Source organism: Ambystoma mexicanum, chromosome 9 (assembly GCF_040938575.1).
Source record: "Ambystoma mexicanum isolate Mex_15411 chromosome 9, UKY_AmexF1_1, whole genome shotgun sequence".
In the NCBI taxonomy this organism is placed as follows: Eukaryota; Metazoa; Chordata; class Amphibia; order Caudata; family Ambystomatidae; genus Ambystoma; species Ambystoma mexicanum.
In genome coordinates, this window is record NC_090931.1 from 261,606,560 (window position 1) to 261,628,936 (window position 22,377).

The 22,377-nt window shown below is 47.7% G+C and overlaps 1 protein-coding gene across 1 annotated transcript in view; it reads left to right on the forward strand.

The window, feature by feature from the left end:
- LOC138487941 (RB-associated KRAB zinc finger protein-like) overlaps positions 1-22,377 on the forward strand; it is a 219,711-nt gene that overhangs the window by 120,389 nt on the left and 76,945 nt on the right. The window contains exon 5 of the mRNA XM_069614586.1: positions 13,886-13,996. Coding sequence (XP_069470687.1) covers positions 13,886-13,996 — 111 coding nt within the window. The remainder of the gene's footprint in view (positions 1-13,885; positions 13,997-22,377) is intronic.

The following is a 22,377-nucleotide window of genomic DNA, read 5'->3' on the forward strand; positions in this document are numbered from 1 at the left end:
AGGAAATATTTCAAATGGCTCTTTAGGGAGATATGTCCACCCGTGCCTCCAGCTCCACCCGTTCCTTGGGTGGTTCCGCCGGCGCGTCCCTTGCCTACGGTGCCTTCCCCGACTCTTCCGCCCCCATTGTCCCCCTTGGACAAGGCAGCACCTGACACGGCTCAGCAGGATCCTGACCTGTCGGATGACGCGCAAGGCGATCAGGACAACGAGGACCTGCCCTGCTCTATTAAAGCTTTTCATGATCGTGTACTGGACATGATGTGCTTCTTCGATGTTCTGGTGATCGAGGCATCCGCTCCGCAGGAGGGCGTGCTTGCTGGGGGGTTCACCCTGTCTACTTTGGAGCGTACCGGCCTGTTCTTGCAGAAGGATGTTCTGGCCGAGGTCCACAGGGTCTGGGAAAAGCCACACTCTGGACTTTTCATCAATAAGAAAATTGACGCGTGATACAGGCTGCATTCTTCGGAAGAGGTGGCCTTGTCGTCTTGTCCGCCCACCTCCTTCACAGTGGTGGCTGCGGCCACTTTGCAGTCCAGGCCTGCAGCATCCTCTTCCACGACGGCTACTCAGGTTCTGGGAAAGGAGGATAAGCTCCTTGACTCCCTTGGGAGAACATTTTTCGCCAACTCGGCCTTGCAGCTCAGGCAGGCCAATGCCGAACTGGTGTTAGCGGGGGCTAATATACGGATGTGGAAAGGTCTGTCGGAGTTTGAGGAGTTCATCCCGGTCGAGAAGCTGGAAGACTTTAAGGCAGGATTATCCGACGCCAGGGTCTTGGTCTATCTCCTGGAGGCTTCGGCTCATCACGTAGACGCCTCAGCTCGGGGCCTTATGTTGGGGGTTGATAGCTCACGGCAGGCGTGGCTGCTTGCCACTAAATTCTCAAAAGAGGTGCAGGAGAAGGTGTTGGACTTTCCGTTCGATGGTAAGGAGCTCTTTCATTCTACAACAAATGTAGAGCTCACCAAGACGAAGGATAGCACTCAGACAGCTAAATCCTTGTCGGTCCTGGTTAAGACCCCTTTCAAAACCCAGAGACTGTTGTCGCAAAGCCGACCCTCCTCTGGCTTTAGGGGCTTCCTTGACTTGAAATCTCGCAGAGTGGATACCCCTTCGGGGAATAACCGCCGTAGGCAACAACGGACTGTTTTTCTTCCCGCTCCTCAGCCTCCTCCTCAAGTTCAGGTAGCAATACCACCGAAAAACCTACAAAATGAGGGTTCTCTGCGCTCGCACGAGACCCCGGTGGGAGGACGCATTGCATCTCATTGGGAGGCTTGGCAGACCATCACCGAAGATAGATGGGTCTTGTCAGTCGCTTGGGCAGGCTTCCGCTTACCCCCTACCCCACCCTTCAACCCTCCTTTTCAGTTGTCGGGCTCGCCCTCCTTCAAAGCCGAGGTCTAGAAACTTCTGGACCTCAGAGCTGTGGAACCCGTTCCCCTCGGAACGAGGGGAGGGCTTCTACTCCCCGCTGTTTACGATGCCCAAACCCAACCAGGCTGGCCTGCGCACCATCCTAGACCTTTCCCAGTTCAATCTTTTCCTACCCCAAGAGAAATTCAAGATGATCATGCCCAGCCTTATACGGTCCTCCTTGCAAATGGGCGATTGGCTCAGTGTGGTGGATCTTCAGGATGCGTACATGCATATTCTGATTTGGAATCCACACAGGAGATCTCTCCGTTTCTCTTTGGGAGAGGAGCACTTCCAGTTTTGAGTGCTTCCTTTTGGCCTCAGCTCGGCGCCGCGTGTCTTCACGAAGATGATGACGGTGATTGCGGCCTATCTTCGTCTGCAGGGTATCCATGTGTATCTGTATTTGGACGACTTGCTCTTACGCAGCCCTTGTCCGTTGAAAGCAGCGGGCAATCTTCACTCTCTCCTTCAGATCCTGTTCCATCTTGGGCTGTCGGTGAACTGGCGGAAATCTTCCATAACGGTCTCACAGGACTTGATTTTCCTCGGTTTTCACTGGGACATGATCGACTGCCGAGTGTACCTGTCCGGGGACAGGAAGGCGGATCTGTTAGCCACGTGTCAGATGTTTGCGCCGTCGGAGAGCATGTCGGCCTGGTGGTTCCAGAGGCTTCTGGACCTCATTGCCTCGTGCGTGTTGGCTCTTCCTCTTCTCAAGATGAGGCGGACCCAGATGGCTCTTCAGAATTCTTGGCGTCGGGCTGTGGACCCGGATTCCAAGCTGATAATGATTCCGGCTTCCATGAGAGTGTACCTGGAATGGTGGTCATCTCTCAGCAACCTGTCGGTGGGTGCGGGGTTTCAGGACCCAGCCCCTACGGTGACGATCACGACGGACTCCTCCCTCCTCGGGTGGGGTGCGACGTTAGATCCTCTTCAGGTTTCGGATCTCTTGTCGCCTCAGGACAAGCTCCTCCACATAAATCATTTAGAGCTTCTGGCGATCTTCCTAGCTCTCAGGGTGTTCAGACCAATCATAAACAACAAGGTGGTCCGCATATGCACGGAAAATGTGGTGTCGATGTATTACATCAACAAGCAAGGGGGAACCAAGTCTCCCCCTCTCGTGGACCTGTCCATGCAGATTTGGGAGTGGGCTGTGCTTCATGGTGTTTGGCTGCTTGCAGTGCACATCCCAGGCCAGCTGAATGTCACAGCGGATGCCCTCAGCTGGCGGACAGTGGTCAGCTACGAGTGGGAGTTGAAGGCGGAGGTCCTCTCATGGATTTTTTTGCGTTGGGGTGGACCTCTTTGCTACAGCGGTAAACAAGAAGCTTCCTCAGTATGCCTCCAGAGGGGTGCTGGGAGCCTCCTCCTCTGAGGGTTGCTCTCGAGATTCCATGGCACAACATGAGAGCTTACGTCTTCCCGCCTCTGCCTATAGTCCATCGAGCAATTTGGAAGCTGAAGAACTCTGTGAACTGTTCCCTTCTACTCATAGACCCGTGGTGGCCGGCCAGGTTTTGGTTCTCAGAACTGCAACACCTGTCGGTGTATCCGCCAATCAGGTTACCAGTGACCCCCGGTCTTCTTCATCATGGGGAACAGCAGATGTGGCACCCCTCCCCACAATCGCTCAGCTTGGCAGCATGGTGCCTGAGTTCAAGTCTTTAGAACATCTTAACTTATCTGCGGGTAACATGCGTATTATCTAGGCAGCCAGGAGACCCTCAACTAGATCCCAATACAGAAGTAAATGGCTCAGGTTCTGTCACTGTTGTTTGGAAAAACAGTTGGACCCAAGGGGGGGCTACGATTGACACGGTGCTGTCCTTCGGTTCCTAGCAGAGTCGAGTGTTCACCTTCTGTCATGCAGAACTTAACTTTCAGCGGTCTCCGCTTATCTTTCTACGGACCAATGTTCTTACTCTCTGTGTAATCAAGTGGTTAAGAGGCATTTTGCAGGCTTGACACGCCTCTACCCTCCAATTCGTAGTCCGCACCCGCCGTGGGATCTAAATGTAGTCCTGATGGCGTTGTGCCATCAGCCTTTTGAACCAATGGCCACGGTGGACCTCAAGTACCTATCCTGGAAAGTGTCCTTTTTGGTCACCGTTACGTCAGCGAGGTGGGTGATCCCTTTTTGGTCTATCACAGGATAAGGTAGTCCTACGGACGAATCCTGCTTTCCTGCCGAAGGTGGTAACTGAATTCCATCTGAATCCGTTGATCTCCCTGCCGGTCTTTTTTCCGAACCCTACCTCAGAGGCAGAAAGGGTTCTGCATTGTCTCGATGTCTCTTAAGTTCTATCTGGATAGAACTTCCGAGCTTAGGAGTTCTTCTCAACTGTTTGTGACTTTTGGTAACCCTTAGGGTAAGCAGGCGTCTAAGGCGACTATTTCTCGGTAGATCGCCGCCTGCATTACGGAGTCTTTCACCGTCCAAGGGCTGAAACCTCCTAGTGGTATTAATGCACACCTGGTGCGAGGTAAGGCAGCCATGGTTACTTTTCAGAAATAAGTCCCCTGGGAGTCCATCGCTAGGGCAGCTACTTGGGCCTCCCCATCTGCTTTTTGCTTTCTGCTTTTTGCAAGCATTGTCTTGACATGATGCTCAGTTTGGTCAGGCTGTGCTGAAGAACCCTTTTCAGTAAGGGGTATTTCCATCCACCTGTAGTTCCTGTTAGGAGTGCTTGGGAATCTCCCATAAGTATGGAGGAAATGGGACGGAACGTAGGAGTATAACGAGGTTACTCACCGTAGTGACCACCTTACTCCTAGTCCATAGTCCCCTTTCCTCCAAACGCCCGCCCGCCGTCCCCTCTAATAAGATTCCTCTGTTATTGCTAATAGGTCTCTGACCTGGAGATAGAAAAGAACTGATGGGCGTTGCGCGGGGCGGAGCCAAGGTGGGTGGGGTTACGGCTGCGTGCCAGGCCCCACGCAAGAAAGAGAGGAAGGACACATTTTTGAAAATATTTTTTGGATGCTTTTTACAAAGTGCTCCAGTCCCGTCCCACAGGACGGAGAGATGTCCCATGAGTATGGAGGAAAGGGGACTATGGACTAGGAGTAAGGTGGTTACTATGGTGAGTAACCTGGTTATTTTGAGCCATCCCATTACGTGCTGTGGTCTTGTTAGGCTGCAAACCACCAATACCCTGGGACCTCGAGCCAGAGTGTGGTGCATAGTCTTTTAAAGTCTGAATCAGTCTGAAACTATGGTGGGCTCCTCTTGAACCTCCAGAGACACGATTTGAATCCCTGAAGTCCTCTCACCAGAGTGCAGCACCGGGAGAGTGAAGAGAATCCAACCAGTGATATACATACGTCCTTCATCTGGCTGCTGTAAAAAGGCGCCAAATCCACAGAGCTGCGAGATTGCATGACAAGTCCTTTGCTGGACGCCTCTTCTAATGACTTCTGCTGCAAGTGCCCATCCAGTGTCCAGTTCTTTTGTCTCCAGACCAAGAATTCAGGGACTGGGTCCTGTGCTGCTGCTTCCTGAAGGCATCCACCCAGAAGCTCTTCTTTTCTCCAAATGTAATGTTACTCACCTTAAGTCTGGTGTGCATCCCGTGAGGCTGATGGGGTGATTGGTGTGGTTGGGAGTTTTCCCATACCACCTGCCCAGGCCTAATGCTGGAACACATACATGGAAAATTCTCTGAAGTCCCTGAACACTTTAACTGAAAGGGAATACTGGTTAAGAAGCTCTCCTATGGAACTTTGACTTTCCTGCAACTTAGCCCTATCTCAACCTGGCTACAGCTGGCACCTAGACCACTAGGGTCTCTCTTCTGCCTCCGAGAGAACTCATGCAATAGACTAGAGAAAGGCTGGATAAGAAAAGGATTCTGCCTGTAAAAGTACTTCTCTGGTTGATGAGGCGGAGCAGCAACGGCAACGGAAGGAACTTCGTCAGCCGGCCTCCCAACGGGATGCTTCGGTGGGGGCCCGACGACACGGACGGGTCAGTCTTGCTTGGAGGCGGCCTTGCTGCCTTGGCCTCCTTGGCGACGACGGCGGGATCCCCCTTGCTTGCCGCGACCTCTGTAGGCCTCCTGGGAAGAGGAGCGGGCCGCCTGGCGGTATGTGGAGGAGCCACCGCTGGATCCTTTGGAGGCACCCTGTCTGCCTCCGGAGCTCCGAAAGGGCCGTCGTTGTTGGAAGTACCCCTAGGGCCTGGGCCGTCTCCGAGTCGGTCTTGATGGCCTGGAGACTTGTCCACCGCCTTACCAAAAAGGTTGTTGCCATCGAACGGCATATCCAACACTCTGGTCTGGACGTCCTGGCGAAAGTCTGTCGCCTTGACCCATCCTCGTCGTCGGAGGCAAACTCCGTTGCCCAGTTGGCGAAATCCGGTATCGGCAATGTCTGTCGCCACCGTTATGGCGTGATCCGACGCCACCTCGCCTTCCTGCAGAATTTGTAGGGCCTCTGCCCTCTTGTCGGGTAGGAAGTCTAGCAGGGGAGCCATCTTGAACAAGAGCTCCCTGTCGTAGCGGGCCACGATCGCTAAGGCATTGGCCGCCTTAATCGTCGTCGCCGCCGATGAGATGACTCGTCGTCCCATGGAGTCCAACTTCTTGCCCTCGCTGTCCGGCGGGGAAGTGGAAGTTGAAGCCGCCGCACCCGCTGCTTTCTTCTTAGCCGCTGCCGAGACGACAGAGTCAGACGTGGGCTGGGCCCTGAGACACGAGGGGGCGGCATCAGGGACTTGTTACTTCTATTCGTACCTGTCCCGCTTGGCCGGTGTCGTGGAAGGGTTCTGGAGGACAGCAAGCCCCTCGTCCCAGATGTTGTCGAGCAAAGGCACCGCGAGGACCGTCTTGGCCTCGTCGTTGGTAAAGCAACCCTTCCTTTTTTTGTTCTTCAGGGCAGAGCTGGAAGAGCTTGGATGCCCTGGTTATCATGGTGTGGAAGGAGCCAATTTCGAGGGGGGGTGGGGGGTGATGACGGGAATATCTGCTGTGTCATCGCCGCCGTCCGTCCCCGTCGCTGTATCCGTCGTTGTATCCTCTCTAGTGTCATGAGGGTTCCACAGGCCACGCGGGCACGAAGGGCGGAGAGGGGTGGACTCTCTTCCGCTTGTTCGGAGGGTTTCCCGACAGGCCTGGTTCTGGATCCTCCGTCGGGGTCTGTGGTAATCTCGTCCTTATCTCGGTACATAAGGATTGGATCGCCAACAAAATGGCCGCCGAGCTATCCTGGAGCTCGGGTAATGGCTGCGACGGACGGGATGGCCGCTCCACTGGGCCCTCTTTGTCGCCATCGTCGATATCTTCGATCACGTCAGCGGGGACCGTCCCCTGGGATCGAACCTTCTCGAACCCCTCGTTGAGGCCTGTGAACCTCTCGTTGAGGCCCTTCTCGGTTTCCACTAGCTCTGGCTCAGAGGCTGATTCCGACTCTGTAATGGCCACCACCCCCTTCCCCCCCTCTTTTTCCGCCGGGGACTTCACAGGGGTCTTAACGATGGGCTGGAAAGAGGATTCCCCCTGCGGTGGCAGGAATACTCTGGGCCCAGAGGCCATTTCCACTGGCGTAGTCTCAGCCGGCTTTGCCAGGGTCGCAGCGACCACTTCGATGGAGGCCTTTGCCGGCTGGATCAAAGCCCTCACCACCTTAGGTGCGTCCTGGGCCTTCGCCTTGGGGGGAGGGTCAGCGCCTCGCTCCCCCTTTGAGATCGACCGGGGCTGTTCCAGCAGCTTACCCGGGTTCTCAGACTTCCTCTTCCACGAACCAGAGCGCTGGCTCGTGGTTGAACGTGCCTGGGAAGTCGCGCCCTGCCTGGCAGCCGAAGAGCCCGACCTTTCGGCGCCTGCGGACTTGCGGTGCTTGGCCTTCTGTTGGGCCCCCGTCGCCGGGGCGCCCTCACAGGACTTAGAAGCCCACTCAGACTTTTTCTTCACCTTCTCACCTGCTGTGCCTTACTCCAGCCAGGCGGCGAGGCGGGAACGACGATCGTGTTTGGTCCGTTCCAAAAGGTTCTTGCAGAACGCACAGTCCTTCTCCACGTGCGTCTTGTCCTCATGAAGGCAGTAGAGTCATCGCGAATGCTCGTCCACCTTGAAAACGTTTTGTAATCTGCATCCAGGGCAGCACCCGAACAGCTTGGATCCGGTCGTCGGGCTTCCCTTGTCCTTGGCCATGTCTGTTGAGGTAGGCCGCAGATCTTCCGCAATCCTCCAAGAAGCGTAAACTTGACGAAAACATCACCCTTGAGGGGCGTAGAAGAATTCCGAAAATCTCCTGAAAAAGCACGAAAACGCAGCAAATACTCGAGAGCTAAAGCACGAGGACTCCCAACACTTGAGCGTGCGGTAAATATCTGAGGATGGCTGCCAGAGGCGGGGCTTAGGGAGAGGGCAGTCATTGGCTGGGGGCAGTATGACCCAGAGTTCAGAGTTTGGTTACTACTAAGAAAGACAGATCAGAAACGAAACTGATACTGATTTTTTTCTTTACCGAGGATTCCCAGCCTGACGACGGGGAATATTCATGACCATGTGAATCCATGCAGACCCCATGCTAGTTACAGGTAACTAACTTGTTCCTTACTTGCCAATAAAAAGTGTTTACTGTATCTCGGTGAAAGAAGTTACAAAGTGTCATTAAGTATGTTTACTCTTTGAGTTGTATTCTGCCCCTATAAAAACGGTATAACTTACCAACTTTGAATGGCGTTCCCACCTTCTAAAAAGTAATAAGTGTTGGTACTGTTTTATCATTGCTTTATCATTGCTTAACTGAATGAGTGTAAAAGCTTACCAATAGGGTTTACCTGGCTTGAAATACATTGGGCCTCATTAGAGGTCGGGCGGTCTGGAAATAACAGTGGTGGCCGCCGCCACTGTTAATTCCGGACCGCCTGATCACTACTCCTGCAGGCGGAGGCATCAATCCCGCCTGGTCTGACCTGGCGGGTTTAACACCGCCCGCCTGCAGGCGGAGGAGGAAACACTGGCACCATCACGAGATGGTGCCGGTGTTTCCATGATCCCCATTCCCATTGAGTCCTATGGGACTCAATGGGGATTTACACCATTCCGCCTCTGGAATTCCCGGGTCACCGGGGTTGTAATGCCCTGGTAATTCTGGGAATCACGGAGTCGGAAGGGTAATACGAGTCCGGCGGTAACCAGGCGGTTTTACCGCCGGACTCGTAATGAGGCCCATTGTCTTTCTTAAAGTGTACCATTGAATTTTGCTTTCCCTAGTCTACTTCATACAGATCTAAAACAGTCTTCGGGTTTATACATACCTTTACGTAGCTGGAGGCTGCTTTAAAAAGTGTATAGGTCTTCATCACTTTGATTAGCTGCTGCTCTTCTAAACTTGTAAACCTGGGATTTGCGTCCCTGTATTGCTTTGGTGCTATTCTAAAATAGTTTCATAACGTTCTTCCTTAACTTAGAAACTGTATTATGCCCTTCTTAAAACTATACTGGTATAACTAGCTATTAGCGGATGGTTATGTCCCAATGTGTCAATTACTTGCCTTGAAATGCATTGTGTCTTTCTGAAGTCAATTGGTACCTAACTGTTTAGACTTGGAGTACTTACCTCATTGTTTTTTTAACTGTGCTCTTCTCACTTGGGAATTGCATTAGCTTACTTTTAGAGTTGAGTCTAACTCATTTCACAGGCTTAACAGCTTGTGATCCTACAAGTGACTTTCTACAAACTCTAACTTTGTGCAAGACTGTTTCTAATCTAAGAAGTGCCTCCGCTCCATAGACACTGTTCCAATTGACTTTGACTTTGGCTGTTCTGGCTCCCTGAAAACTCTTCTAGTCCATTTACCTTGATGTCGTTTGTCCCTCCTAGGTGGTCACTTGTTTAAGACTGTTACTGCTGGAAAGGCTTGTGTAGATTTCATTGGGAGATTTAGTTGTCCCCACATTTACGGAGAACCTGTTTTAACCCCTTTCCTTCCTTAAACCTTTCCTTTCTGCAACCTCAGAATCTGCAAAGTATAACCAGTATGATATATAAATGCTGTTACTGTCCTTGTGATTGAAGTTACCTCAGGGTGTAAGAAGCATATCCAAAGATTATCCACAGACTTGTTTTGATTCTGAAAAGTAACTTTCAATTATATTTACCTTGTTACACAATTTGCATTTTTAACCACTTAACTGCCATGGGTTTCCTCCCCCTTCCCCTCCCCTCCCCAGTGCCAAGGCCTTTTTTTGGTGATTTCTGTATGTCGCAATTCAATCCCTTAACTTTTTTGATACATGAGCAATCTCTGCTAAATCTGGCTCCTTTTTTTTACCACATGTAGGCGGCCGTAACGCCACCCTAGAATCCTAGTTTGCTTTAGGGGGGTGAGACCAAAAAGGGAGAACATTTTGGGGTTTTTCAGAAAATGCCAATAAAATGTACAAAGAAGTCTGGTTTTTTTCCTTGTAAGAGCTAGGAACAAATGGTTTGCTGTGCTGAATTCGCCATCTTCCAGGCACTCAAGAACAGGTTGAGTGGAAACCAAAACAACATATTTTGATATGCTAAGTGAGAGGTAGGCGATTTTGGCCTTTTGAACAATAGGACATGCGTCGACGGAATGGAAGAAAAGGGTAGGAAAGCTGAATGGGAAGCCAGAAAGGCATACATTTCTGAAAAGTAGACAAAATTCCAAGTTCAGAAAGGCGTGATTTGCACAGATCAGGCAACAACTATGTAGGGAAAAATTCCATGGTTTGGGGGAAAATTGGGGGAAAATGACAGAAAAAAACACGATTTCCGCACATTTCACTCCGGTCACCCACCGACACACACCGCCAACAACACATGGCCTACCTTCCCGCATTCCCACAGGTGTCCCTACGAAAACGGTACATCACATGTGTGGGTTCACCTACCTGGGCGCAAAGGGAAAAGTCTAAAACACTGGTAACCCCAAGTCTTTTCGCAGAGCAGATTTTCTTGAATTTTGCCCCTGCAGGGATCTCCCAGAACAGATTGCCAAAAAGGTCAAGGTATCTCGTCCTTGGCACTACGGAGGTAATGTCCAGAACAAGATGGCTCGTCCTTGGCATTTAAGAGGTTAAAGAACGCTTATTTAAAAATGTATGTTAAATAACTATAACAGAAACAATGAGTGGAGGTGTTACTTAGCTGCCTGTATTTACGGATTTCATTTGTACAGCTCTACAGCCTTTTGAGATGGGACTGGCTGCTCAGTCACACTACCAACTTGTGTAGTACAGACCTATACCAACAGGTGGGTTACCTAATACCAAGCAGATGAGTGTTGTGTAGTCTCACAGTGTATCTTAAAGAGCAAATTAGCCGCAAATGAAAGGCCAAAGTTGGTGTTCAGCAAGAAATGCTGAGGCTTGTAAAGCAAGTTTCCCACAGCTGAAACTACTGTGATGATAGTTTGGTGTTTGGGGTCATTTAGGAGAAGCATTATGACTCCAGAAAAAGCACAGCACTCTGGGACTCTTGCAGAGAGTACAAAGTGGGACTTTTGTCCTTATAAGGAGATCTCTTACTGTGCAACATGCTATTTTTAAACATCTGCCTGGAAAGGTTCTAAAACCGTTCTATTCAAGACATCCCAGGGCTTTAGTAAAACCATTCAACTGAGACGGTACACGACTCCACTCTTAGTATAAGGCTGTACCACCTGAGTATATGGTAATGTAGATGGAGCAGCCAGGCTTATTTTAGGAGGGAGAGGGGCCTGTAGGAAGGTACAAAGAACTTGTAGTATACCAAGGGTTCAATAGAAATGGCTACAACCTGAAATATTATAAAAATAAAGGTTTATTATAAATACAGTTAGGCCAAGACCCAGTTGGTGAACTTACACACTAATATTCTGGAAGAAATAGTAAGTGAAGCCAACAGCATTACTTTTGGGAAGAGGCACAACCAATTCATAGGTGAGTAAAATAACCTTACATATACTTTTCAGAATGGCACAACACAAATTCAAGGTAAGTAAGAACCTTTGTAACTGCTCACTCTGAGTTATTTACCAACTCACTCATTTACAAGTAAGTAAACTCTTAAACACTTGTTGCAACTGGCCCAATCCATAGAAAGTATTTCCTTTATTCTTGGAGCATGAGTGTTCTCAGTGGCAGAATGGCAGAAGGGGGGGTGCGGGTGGTCACTAGGTCTCTTGTGTCAACAGGTAGTTCAGGATAAGCACAGAAGTATTAAAAGTCTGAGTCCCCAGGTAAGACAATTCAAACAGGTACGTATCTCACTTTAGAGAGGTTCAACGGGTCCAGGGACTTCTGAGAAGGTGCCCTAGAGGATTCCAGCAGTGGGCCTGAGAACTGGATGAGAGGACTCCCAATCAAAAGAAAACCCCAAAGCTTTACAGAAATCACACATGCTTAAGTTAAGTAAATACCCCAGCCAACACAGTACCTCAGCACTTGTTGCAGCAGGGGAGACTTCAGGATCTGCAACCAAAACCCGATGGATGGATTCCTTTGTCATGAAGATGGAAGACAGGACTCTGGAAGGTATTTTGCAGCAAGGATCCACAGGGAAGTCTCCAGGCAAGAGTTTCTTCGCGACTGGAATCAGCACTGATTTGGGCGCCCTTTTCAGGAGCCAGAAGAAGACAGAATATCGCTGATTGAATTTGTGTTGCTAATCTGGTCCAGCACTCTGGTGATGGGACTTCAAGGACTAGAATCAAGCCTCTGGAGGTCCAGCAGAATGCCACCAAAGTTGCATCTCGATTCGGAAGACGGTCCACCACCGCACAATGGCTCAAGGACACAGGGCATTGGGGTATTACAGCCCCGCAAGGTATCAGCACGACATGGGATGGCTCAAAATGCAGGTCTTCTTGAGTCTAGTTGATCTCACCAGTCTCTGGGCTGTTATTTTCGGAGTCCCCAGGTCACTTGGATAGCAGGAAGGGTAACCGCAGGCTCCTGTTACCCAGCAGGCTCTCCGGTCGTTGAAATCATCTCGGCTGCGTTTTCATCATCTTACTCTTCGGATTCAGGTCCAGTGGTCGATTACCTCTTCAGCTTCCAGGATCAAACATTTATGCAGGAACCCAGCCAATCAAACAGACGTGCAACATTAGAACTTGAGAGCGCAGGGGGTGGGTGTTGACAGTCCTTTTCCGGACAGCCAGCCTCCCAGTTTGAACTATATTCCCGCTACCTGCCTTCAGACACTCTGGAGCCTGGGCGGGCATGACCAAGGTCCCCCGCTGAAGATAAAAATCACAAAGAGCTCCCCCCCCCACCCTACCTGGAGGGCAGGGGAAGATCCAAGAAGGCACAAGAAGCGCGAAAATGGCAAAAGAGGGCCGTTTTGGTAAAATGGGCATCTATGGGTGCCTTTAGCATAGCTGTGAAAACAGCCCGCAGTAAAGGTGCAACAAATTTGTAAAAAGGTTTACTGCCACCGGCCATTTAAGGTAAGCTTGTCCCTATAGCAGAATTGTTAGTGCTAGTGAGAAAGGGGATACATTGTATCTCCCCAGCACTCCTCAAAAGGTGTGGTGTGCTGGCTTTCACCTAACAAAATGTAGAAGAGAGAGAAAAGATAGAAATATGCTTTCTACCCTTGGGAACTGTAGGTCTCACAAGTTTAGCCAGAGAAAGGAAAAGGAAAGCCCAAAGGGCAACCCTGTAACAATAAAAAGGTATATACCAAAAGTTGTCAAAGGGGATACAATTAAAAGGACAGTATGGAAATGACACCCATAAAAAAGAAAAAGGATCCCGCTCACTGAGGTATAGGGAAAAATAATCTACCAGTCCAGCAAAAAGTTCTGGGGTTCTCACCAGTGAGGTACATTTAGCTCTAATGTTAAAACTTACTAACATTAGCTGTTCTAAATTAACTGAAAGGTTGGCACAAGGAAGGGACCACATAAGGAGTCGTTGGCCGACTGCTCTAAATCAAAGGGGCTTAAAATAAAGTTATTTACATTTCCTGTTTATTTTAAAAAATATTTTAGAACATAGGTCATATGAAAACCTTTGTCACGTCAGAGGTGGAAATGTACAAAAAACCAACAGGAATGTTCATTCTAAGCATGAGCATTTGTATTTGATTCTGGAAAATGCGGCCAGAGGCTGGAAAAGACCCCCTACACCATTGTCTATTTTCTGGTGCTGTGATTCTCACAGTTGAGGTTTTTTTGCGAGGGAGAATGTGAGCAGACACTACACCAGATAATAGGTGCATCCTTTTGTGAATCAGGGAAATGATTTACTTTGCAGCAGTTTGGCCCTACCTGCATTCTGCATTTGCACTGCTACAAAGCAGCAAATCTGATTGCGCACAAACATGCACATAGGTACATCTGTAGAATGCAAGGCATTGTCCTCAAAGTATCTAAATCAGTGCTTCTCAAAAAAATAAAAAAATAAATAAAAAAAAAGTTTCAAAAATGTCATCTTTTGCGTTGGTTAAAATTCAGCCACTTTCTTTTTCTTAATGATGTTTTGGACTTGTTCTGCAGGCTTTCCATTGCTCAATAGTGACGTTTATCCAACAAACGAGGAGCCAGTTTCAATTTTCATTGATCATCTTGGTGCAGAGGTCGGGGAAAGCAGCACTTGCGCAAAATCAGGTAAGGTACTTGACTGGGCTCATTGTTGCAATTGTTGAGCGAGTGATGCCTTCACTTATCAATAGTGGTCCCACTGCTGTGGTATATAATGGGTTTGCACTCCGTGGTCGATGTTTTCTGCTCAGAAAAAGCAAAACTACACCAGTACTGTATACTTTTGTATCATTCTTTGTCTTTTATTTTCTTCTCCATTTTCTACAAGTGGGCATCGATACCCTACATTTTCATTTTGTTGTCCACAACTTCATTTATCGACAACAATAGAAGTGTATTTGAAAGACATTAACCCTTATTGACTATGTATAATGGGACCAAATGTAAAGTTGATTTTATCGTCTGCGGGTTTGTGTGTAATGTGTATTGATTAGGTGAGGCGTTGTGCGATAATTTGATTTAGAAGAGAATTCTTTAATTTTGTGTGCTTTTATTTATAATTATGGAGGCAAGGAGATGTTCTGTTAAAATGAAAATTGCAATCAAAATCACTACATGTATACTGATTTAGATACATGCTTCACATCTCCCAAAAGAAAAGATGATATGAATGCTACAAAGACATTGTTTTATAGAGATCTTAAGCATTTTTTAAAAGGCAGGTATAAAAACCTTGAACACCAATGTCAATGCTGTCCAATGGCAATTTAGAGAAAATAGCCATTGACCTGTTGAACACCTTTTTTATTATAATTTTGTAGAAATTACAAATATGGACATTTTGAAATGCTCCAGTCCTTCAATAATCACCTTCTAACCACTAAGTTTTGGAAGAGGTCATGAGAGCATCCAACACAATGAAACCCTCTAGTATTCCAGATGAACCTTTCCCTGCAGCATGCATCAAGGATGTCTTTCCAACATTGGCCGTAGAAGTAACGGCAATCCGAAATACATTGATATCCTGAAGGAAACTAGAAATAACCCAGTTTCCTGAAGAAGGCATTGGCCAATCCCAATATATCTAGCAAAATGCAGCGCAATCTTCAACCATCCCCTAACCACACAAAACTTTGGACAAAGGAGCTATGAAACAAATTCAGAAACCTGTGGAACAGCATAAATTCCTCCATGACCACCAGTCATCAGGACACTGAAACAAAGGTAGCAAAGATAAGCAGAGAACTTGCTGGCGACGAAGGCCATCAGAGTGTGTAAACCCTCCTACACCAGTGGTGTGCAACCTTCGTTTTGAAAAGTAACACCCATCAGCCCTAGCCAGCATAGTCAATGCTGGGATCAGAGGAGCTGTAGTCCAAAATGTGGAGAACTTCAGCAGCCTAAATTGGGAAGAACAGGCTCTGCCCTAAAATGGATTAAGTCATTCCTTAACAACTACATGCAGAACATTGCACTGGAGACCACCACATCCTCTTGGAGGACGGTGGCCCATTATTCTTCACATGGATCGCCCCCTGCAATCTATTTAAAGAATACGAGTCAACTGGCCCAACTAATTGAGATACACCAGCTCAGGTTCAAGAGGTATACATAAACTATTGCAATCCATATGAAGGTTTGAAGTTGGGGAGAGGTGGGAGCTATTTAGCTCCTGCTTGCAGGCTAAAAGAGCCTGGTTAGCTTCACACTAGCTGCTACCAGGAGCCATTTTTTGTCTCCCCATACCAACTGATTCTGAAGAAACTCGCCCATGTAAATTTAACTCTGCTTTTATTACTATCTAGAAAATAACATTACAATACATCCATACAGCATTTAAATTATAAGGGGATCATACATAATGGACATAATTATATGTTGGAAGTTAGTTTTGCTAAACTTTGTTCCCAGTGGTAGCTCATAGTCAACAGTTAATGCTGGATACTTTAAGGAAGGAGTGGTACCACAAGTATGACACTGACACAAAAGATATGAGTTTCAAAACTTTTCTACGTGGCCCTATAGCTATGATGGGAGTAGTCTCTACCATCAAATAATAAAGAAAACGCAGTCCTAGTCAGTTTGTCAAATCAAAATGGCCTATACTAACAAAACATAATGCCTGCCCTAACTCTTATACAGAAAGTGTGTAAAGGGAAATGTGTATGCAAAGGAAAGTCGGTATAACGTAAAGGATCAAGGTAGCTGAGTCAGCTCTCCTCCCCACGTTGGACAGCAAGGAGTAAGGCGTCCCCCGTAAACGTGAGTCGAGGCCCGCTTGGCCTTCCACGTTAAAGTAACTTATTCCAGCTTTTCAAAAGTTCTTTCACAGCTTTACAAAAGTTCATGTAGGTCTCCCTCAGTCGGGCTCAGACCTTTCAACCACAAAGTACTAGATTCAACGTAGATCTCCCACTGCTGGGCTCGGACCTCGTAATCAAAGCACTTTCAGGGGTTCCCTTCCCCTCCCCAAACTTTATTCACACTCGTTGGGGTTCCCTTCCCCCAACTTAATTCATATTCTTGGTCTCCCTCTGTCGGGCTCGGACCTTGTCACTGATGTCGAAGACTTTCAAATCTGCTAGGAATTTACCATAGACCTCTGCAGGACCACTTGGACTTTCACTTCAGGTCTCCCTTAATGTTATTTGCCCCAATGTTTCTTGGTACTGGTAGTCCCATACCACACTCAAAACAGTTCAAAGAAATCTTCCTCTTCAAGCATTCACCTTTTAGCTTCCCTTTTCGTCTGGGTTAATCTTGACCATTGCGCATTTTAGATTTTGTTCACTTTGCCGCTTTATAACAAGACATACATTTCGCCAAGACTTTTTCGAGTGGGCTGTTTCCTTTCGTCGGACCACTACTCTGTATCGCTGGCTTCACAGTTATTGGTAACTTAAACATTCATTGCTGGTTTGCTTTCTTTCACGTCTCGTTGGCATGCGTGCAACCTTCAATTGTGAGATACACTGTTGCGGCTTCAATCTTTCCTTGACATAAACCAGCCTTTCATGTCTTTCGCTATGTGCGGCTCATCGGTTCACGTAGCTCGCGCTTCAATCCAAAGCATGCTACCCTTAGTTCCTGCACTATCTACATGCAGTACCTGGTTGGCCACAAGAGCCTTTCTCCTGGCTGCGCACCGCAATTGAATGCTCTTCAAGTTACTAGCAAGTAAGGAGACGGAGTAGACCATCCATATTGTGCCCCAAGCTTCGGCAACGCTTTGGAAGACAAATTTGACGCTTGATTGTATAAACATCCTACTCCATTGAAACTGGTCCACCCTCTTGGCCATGGGTGGTACCATGGCCATCTTGTAGATGTCCCCAATAATAAGGGGTGATACTTTACAAATGATACAATCCACGCTCATTACTCTCACACCGTGAGCCTTTGTAAGTGTTTTACACTTACAGGCATTGATGTACCAACACCAATTGCCCTTTTATATGTTAATCACATTTACACTCCAACATGAGGCTTAGCTAACATCTTAGGGTAAAAACAATATACAAAGAAAATCCCATGTTCTTTGGAACACTCATGTAAGCTATTTAGCTGTGCTGGGCAGTGATCTAATTAGCAACTCTGTCGCACTAAAACATTGGAGGGGTATGGTGTTTTTATGGTTGCTCTTCATTGCTACATCCCGTGTCCAGAACCCCTTAATGCAGGTCGGGGCACCCACATTTTTGGTAGATTGAGGGACAGTTTTCTTCCTACCCTATCCCTATTAGATTGAGATAGGCGTCGCACCACCCGCTGCCTAGGGATAGGCACCCCTGAGTAGGGAGAGGGTGTTCTTCTAGTAAGGGCTAGATAGATACATAACTTTGGTTCCCGACTCCCCCCTCCTGCATCAAGACTTTGAGGCAGCCAGGCCAGCCAATGTTAAGTTAGCAAAACTCTAGGTGAGCTGAAGCACTTCTTGTAGGTAAGTAAAAGTCTTGCACAATGTTTTAGAAGTCTGTAAAAAAAAAAAAAAAGAAAAAAAAAAGTAGAATCAATGTAGGGCCACACGCTGGGAGGCTTGTGAGGTGCAAAAGCTTCAAGCAACTCTGCAAAAGCAACCAAGACGATTCTCATCTGAGAACAATTAAGGCTACACAACAAGAGGTAAGTCCCCTTAGTTTTACAGTACCATTGGTAAGAAGAAATGGTTCCAGCTAGCTTCTGTTCCTGTGCAGCTCTGCAGATCCTGTTGTTCCTGGGCCTCAGTCGTGGGGACAAGAGGGAGGAACTTCTCGCCTCTCAACAAATAGCACCACTCCAGTTCTCTGCTACCACTATGGACTTTCCTTGCATCTGGGGTCCAGCACTCTGTTTACGTGGCTCAGGCTTGGTCAGTCCTGCTTCCTGGGAGACCCGAGGATCTTCCTGGAGCTCGGGTCCGACTTAACAGTGATGCACCCAATCTGGTGTTCCTCTCCCTGGCACTTCGGTTCTAGCAGCAGCCCCAGTTGAAGTACAGCCAGCTTCGAGAGGATTTCCAGACGAGTCCACTTTGGGGTTGATTGGTCCCACCAACCCAAAGGGAGAAGTCGTCCTTGCAGGGCTGCTCTAGTCGAGGCAGATTCAGAGCTTCAGCACAGCAGCAGGGCTTCACCGGGCAAACCAACGTTCAGGAGTTGCAGCAGTCATCTCTTCCAAGTTCTGATCCCTTCGTCCAGTGGTCGACCTTGCCTTCCAAACCAAAAGCCTTGCCTTTTATGCAGGTTTCTCCCATTCATTCCAGCCTAGCTGTCAATCACCCAGCAGGGTGGCCTCCAAGGACAGCCAGCCAGCCAATCACCTTTTGGGTGCATTCCTGTAACCAAGGAAGCACAGGGAATTTCAGGCACCGCCCTCACTTCCTGTCCCTGCCAGACACCGTGGCACCAGAGGCAGGCTTCAATTGTGAATCCCGCCAAAGACAAAGCGAACAAAGGGACCAAACCTGGTTTGGCGTGCAGAGTAAATCTCAAGAAGGATCTTTCGAGCAAGAAATGGCAAAAATAGAAGACTGGGGCCATTTAGACAAAATGGGCACCAATGGTTGCCTTACTGCAGCTGCAACGCAGCCTGCGGTAAAAACACACAACGGTAGTTAAAAGTAAACCACTGCCACCAGCCATTAATTGTAGAACGGGTAACATAAAACTGTTACATGAGAAATTAGACAAAGGGGATAAGTAACCCCGCCAGAACCCTATTGTAAGATGGTGTGTGCTGGGTCTAGAATGTTACAAATGTAAGTAAAGTCAATTTCACTTCTCTTGGATCAACTACTGTGAAGGTATTTAAACCTTTTGGAAATCTGAAAGACTTCCCTGTGCCACTGCACTGAAGGTGCTCTGTGTCGCAATGTAAAAAGATGATGCCTATGGAGTTTCAGACTCCAAAACCAAAAGAAACCGAGTTCAAATCACAGAAAGAAATACACAAGATAGTGGGGGGAAAAAGGTCTCTCACTCCAGGTTAAAAATGAAAAGTCCTAAAATCCAGCAAAAGTGCTGGGGGTCTCTAAGGTAGAAGGGGAATTGACACATTTCTGAGAATTCTCCCTAACAACAATGCTGAAGCCATTACAATATTCTCTCAAACCTGGATTAGTCCTAACTGCAAATCTGCCAACAGAAGTTCAAATGCTCAATAATGAGGAGGCAGGCGATTACCTAAGGGTACAAAGACCCAGATGTTTGATCACCCTGAAAGCACTGAAAAATCAACCAAGCTACCGCACCTTTAACAGATGTCAAAAGCAGAACCGTTTAGAGTAATTTTGCTTACTTTAAGAACTGGTTGTGTAGATGAAATGAATAAAACCCCCTCGGCCAGTGTAGAACTTTGAGAAAACTGACCCAAATTGCAGACACCCATTTTCTAAACCTTTCACTCGTCTCCCCATTGCCACACTTATCCTTTGGGTCCACACAAGTTCAGACAGATACCTATGCTAATGAACTACCTTTTTTGGTTTTATGTTCTTTCGTGTAAGATCCCTGATATATGTACAGAAAGCGCTGAAAAGTGGTAAGGCGACATTGAGGCGCCATTTAAATTTGTAAGTAAATATATTCAATATAAGTATGTAACGAAGAAGTATTGGGTGACTGTCAGGGATTTTCTGAGGTTTGTGTTCATGCTCCAAAATCACCACCCTGATTTAGATGAGCTTTGTATTCCTTCAGATGTCCTATAGCTCACCCATAGTAGCAGTGGCTGAGCAGCCAAGTCGCAACCCTATGGAGGGAAGCACGACTTCAGAAATATAGTACAACAGTATACTGTGTTAAATAAGAGCTTGTACGCACAAGTTTGAGTTGCATGTGCTTAATTGCCTGGGCATCAGGTAGGTAAAGTGTGACTAAGTGACCTACATAACTGCAACTTGTTAAAGTCTCTTGTGCCCGATAATGTCTTCCCATATCCTCAGGAGCGACTGCTGGCATCCTGCAACTTTGGTCTAGCTGTTGGTAAGTGCCAGCTTTTGGCAGTTGGCAATGATGGTTTATCCAATGTTCTAACTAGGCCACTGCTTTTCTCTGGGCCTATGTTCTCCTATGGAAACTCTTCTGGCAACTTTCAACAGTTTAGAGTTTCCATCAGAAACCAGTGAAATCCAATGTGTTCCTAAGGGGCAGCAAGGTTCTCGTGCAAACTGTGTGTTGCAAGTTCAGGCTACTTATGGAGGAGTTTTCAGTGTCTAACAGGTCCCACGATGCATCAAAGTTCAATTTCTTGATCTTTGTCTTTAGTTTGCATTCTGTAATAATAGCTCCAGATCTGATGATCTATCGGGTAACTCTTGCTTACATTTGTACTTTTCGGGAGTAGATCATAAAGTGCTAGAATTCCACAAAGGGCATTTTGCTGTTGAAGCAAGAGACCCACAAACCGTTTTTTCTAATTACTCTTGAAAAGGGAAGGTCTTTAGTTTGTTGAAATTTCAGATGACCATACTCCTTTGCAGGTTGTGCTAGCAGCTCATTCTAATTTCTCAAAGCCAGTATTGTGAAATATTTCCACCAATCGTTTTCCTATATCTATGCAGTACAACAGAATATGTATGTTGTGATCAGAGAAATCTAATGGGAATATAGCACTTCAGACTGTGTGAGCACTGTCTTGTCAAATTATAGTGCCTTAAGGATGCAGCACAAATATTTAAATGTGACCCAGCTCACAAATGGCAGCCAGTGTAAAGATGCCAGACCAGAACATATATGCTAAAGTTTGCAAATTTGTAGCAGAGATTTGGCTGCTACATTCTGAACCTTCTGTAGACTACTCATACATTTCTGTGGCTTCTCCTGTGTTGATATTCCCAACCAGGGAAACATGCTGCAGGCTCATCCGAGTCAGAAATGGCAGAAGGCAATTTGACATTGTTGGCCCCAACAGTCACTGGAACAAGACACCACCACAGGGTCCTTGTCCACTTCAAGAGGCAGAAGTCATACGTTTTCCTTACGAAGCATTTAGAACAACACTGCACAACAGCAGAGCTTCCGCACTATCGGCCAGGCCTGCAATCTTACTCTTCTGTCTTCAGGGATTTGTCCTCTGAGATGACTGAAGTTATCCAAGAGCTCCTCACTAGTTAGAGGGAATTGGGTGCTGTGAGGGAATCTCAGACGGGCACAAATATAAGGGGTGTTGAGTTCTTACCCCTTCAAATTTGGCAGGTTTGTTCCCGCACCTTGCAGTGTGTTTTCCAATCAAAGCCCCCTACACTGACACATTCACGCTTCACCTGGGCAGATCTGCTGTCCCTGCACAGGGCTCAGCTAGGAAATTACCATATACGGCTCTCATCAGTGTCCTCGTTTTACACTAGCTTGGCCCAGGAAGAGCAGACCCAGGTATATGCTATTTCATGACGGGTATATGCCAGTCTATGCCTGTCTCACCGATCTTCTCCAACTGCTTTGCTATCGACTATCCTATCTCTCTCACCAAGTCTGGCAGGAAGAAGCTCAAAAAGGACATCCTGGTCTCCAACCTAGGCCTCCCTATCACTGATACCTACACCAGTGCTTCCTCCAGACAGACACTTACTGATATCCTCTGTGTCGTTCCCTCTCCAGGCCTTTGGAAACCCCCCCCCCTCCCCATATGGTCTGTTCCCTCTCCTTTTTCCTCTTCTCACATTAATGGTGGCACCCGGTGGGAGGCCCTCCTGGCCCCCTTCCACTCCTCCAAGACCATCATTAATGTCGACCTAAATGGCACTGTATTATTGTAGGGTCCTTAGGCTAACCTCCTTTTTGATGGATGGTTCCTGTGCCTTATCAACTTCCTTTCCTCTCCTGCAATCAGTTCTTTACCCTATCTGGCTCCTCTGCCACCTCTATGGCACTCTGCTGCTTCTCTAGCCACCCTGTTGCCTCCTTCCTCTGGCACCCGCTTCCTCCTCCCTGGCTACCTTGCCTTCTCCTCGTTGCTCCTTTGCCCATCATCGGGCACCTGAGCCTACCTCTGACCTGTACCCCTCCGCGGAAGTCATTCAAAGGGGGCAA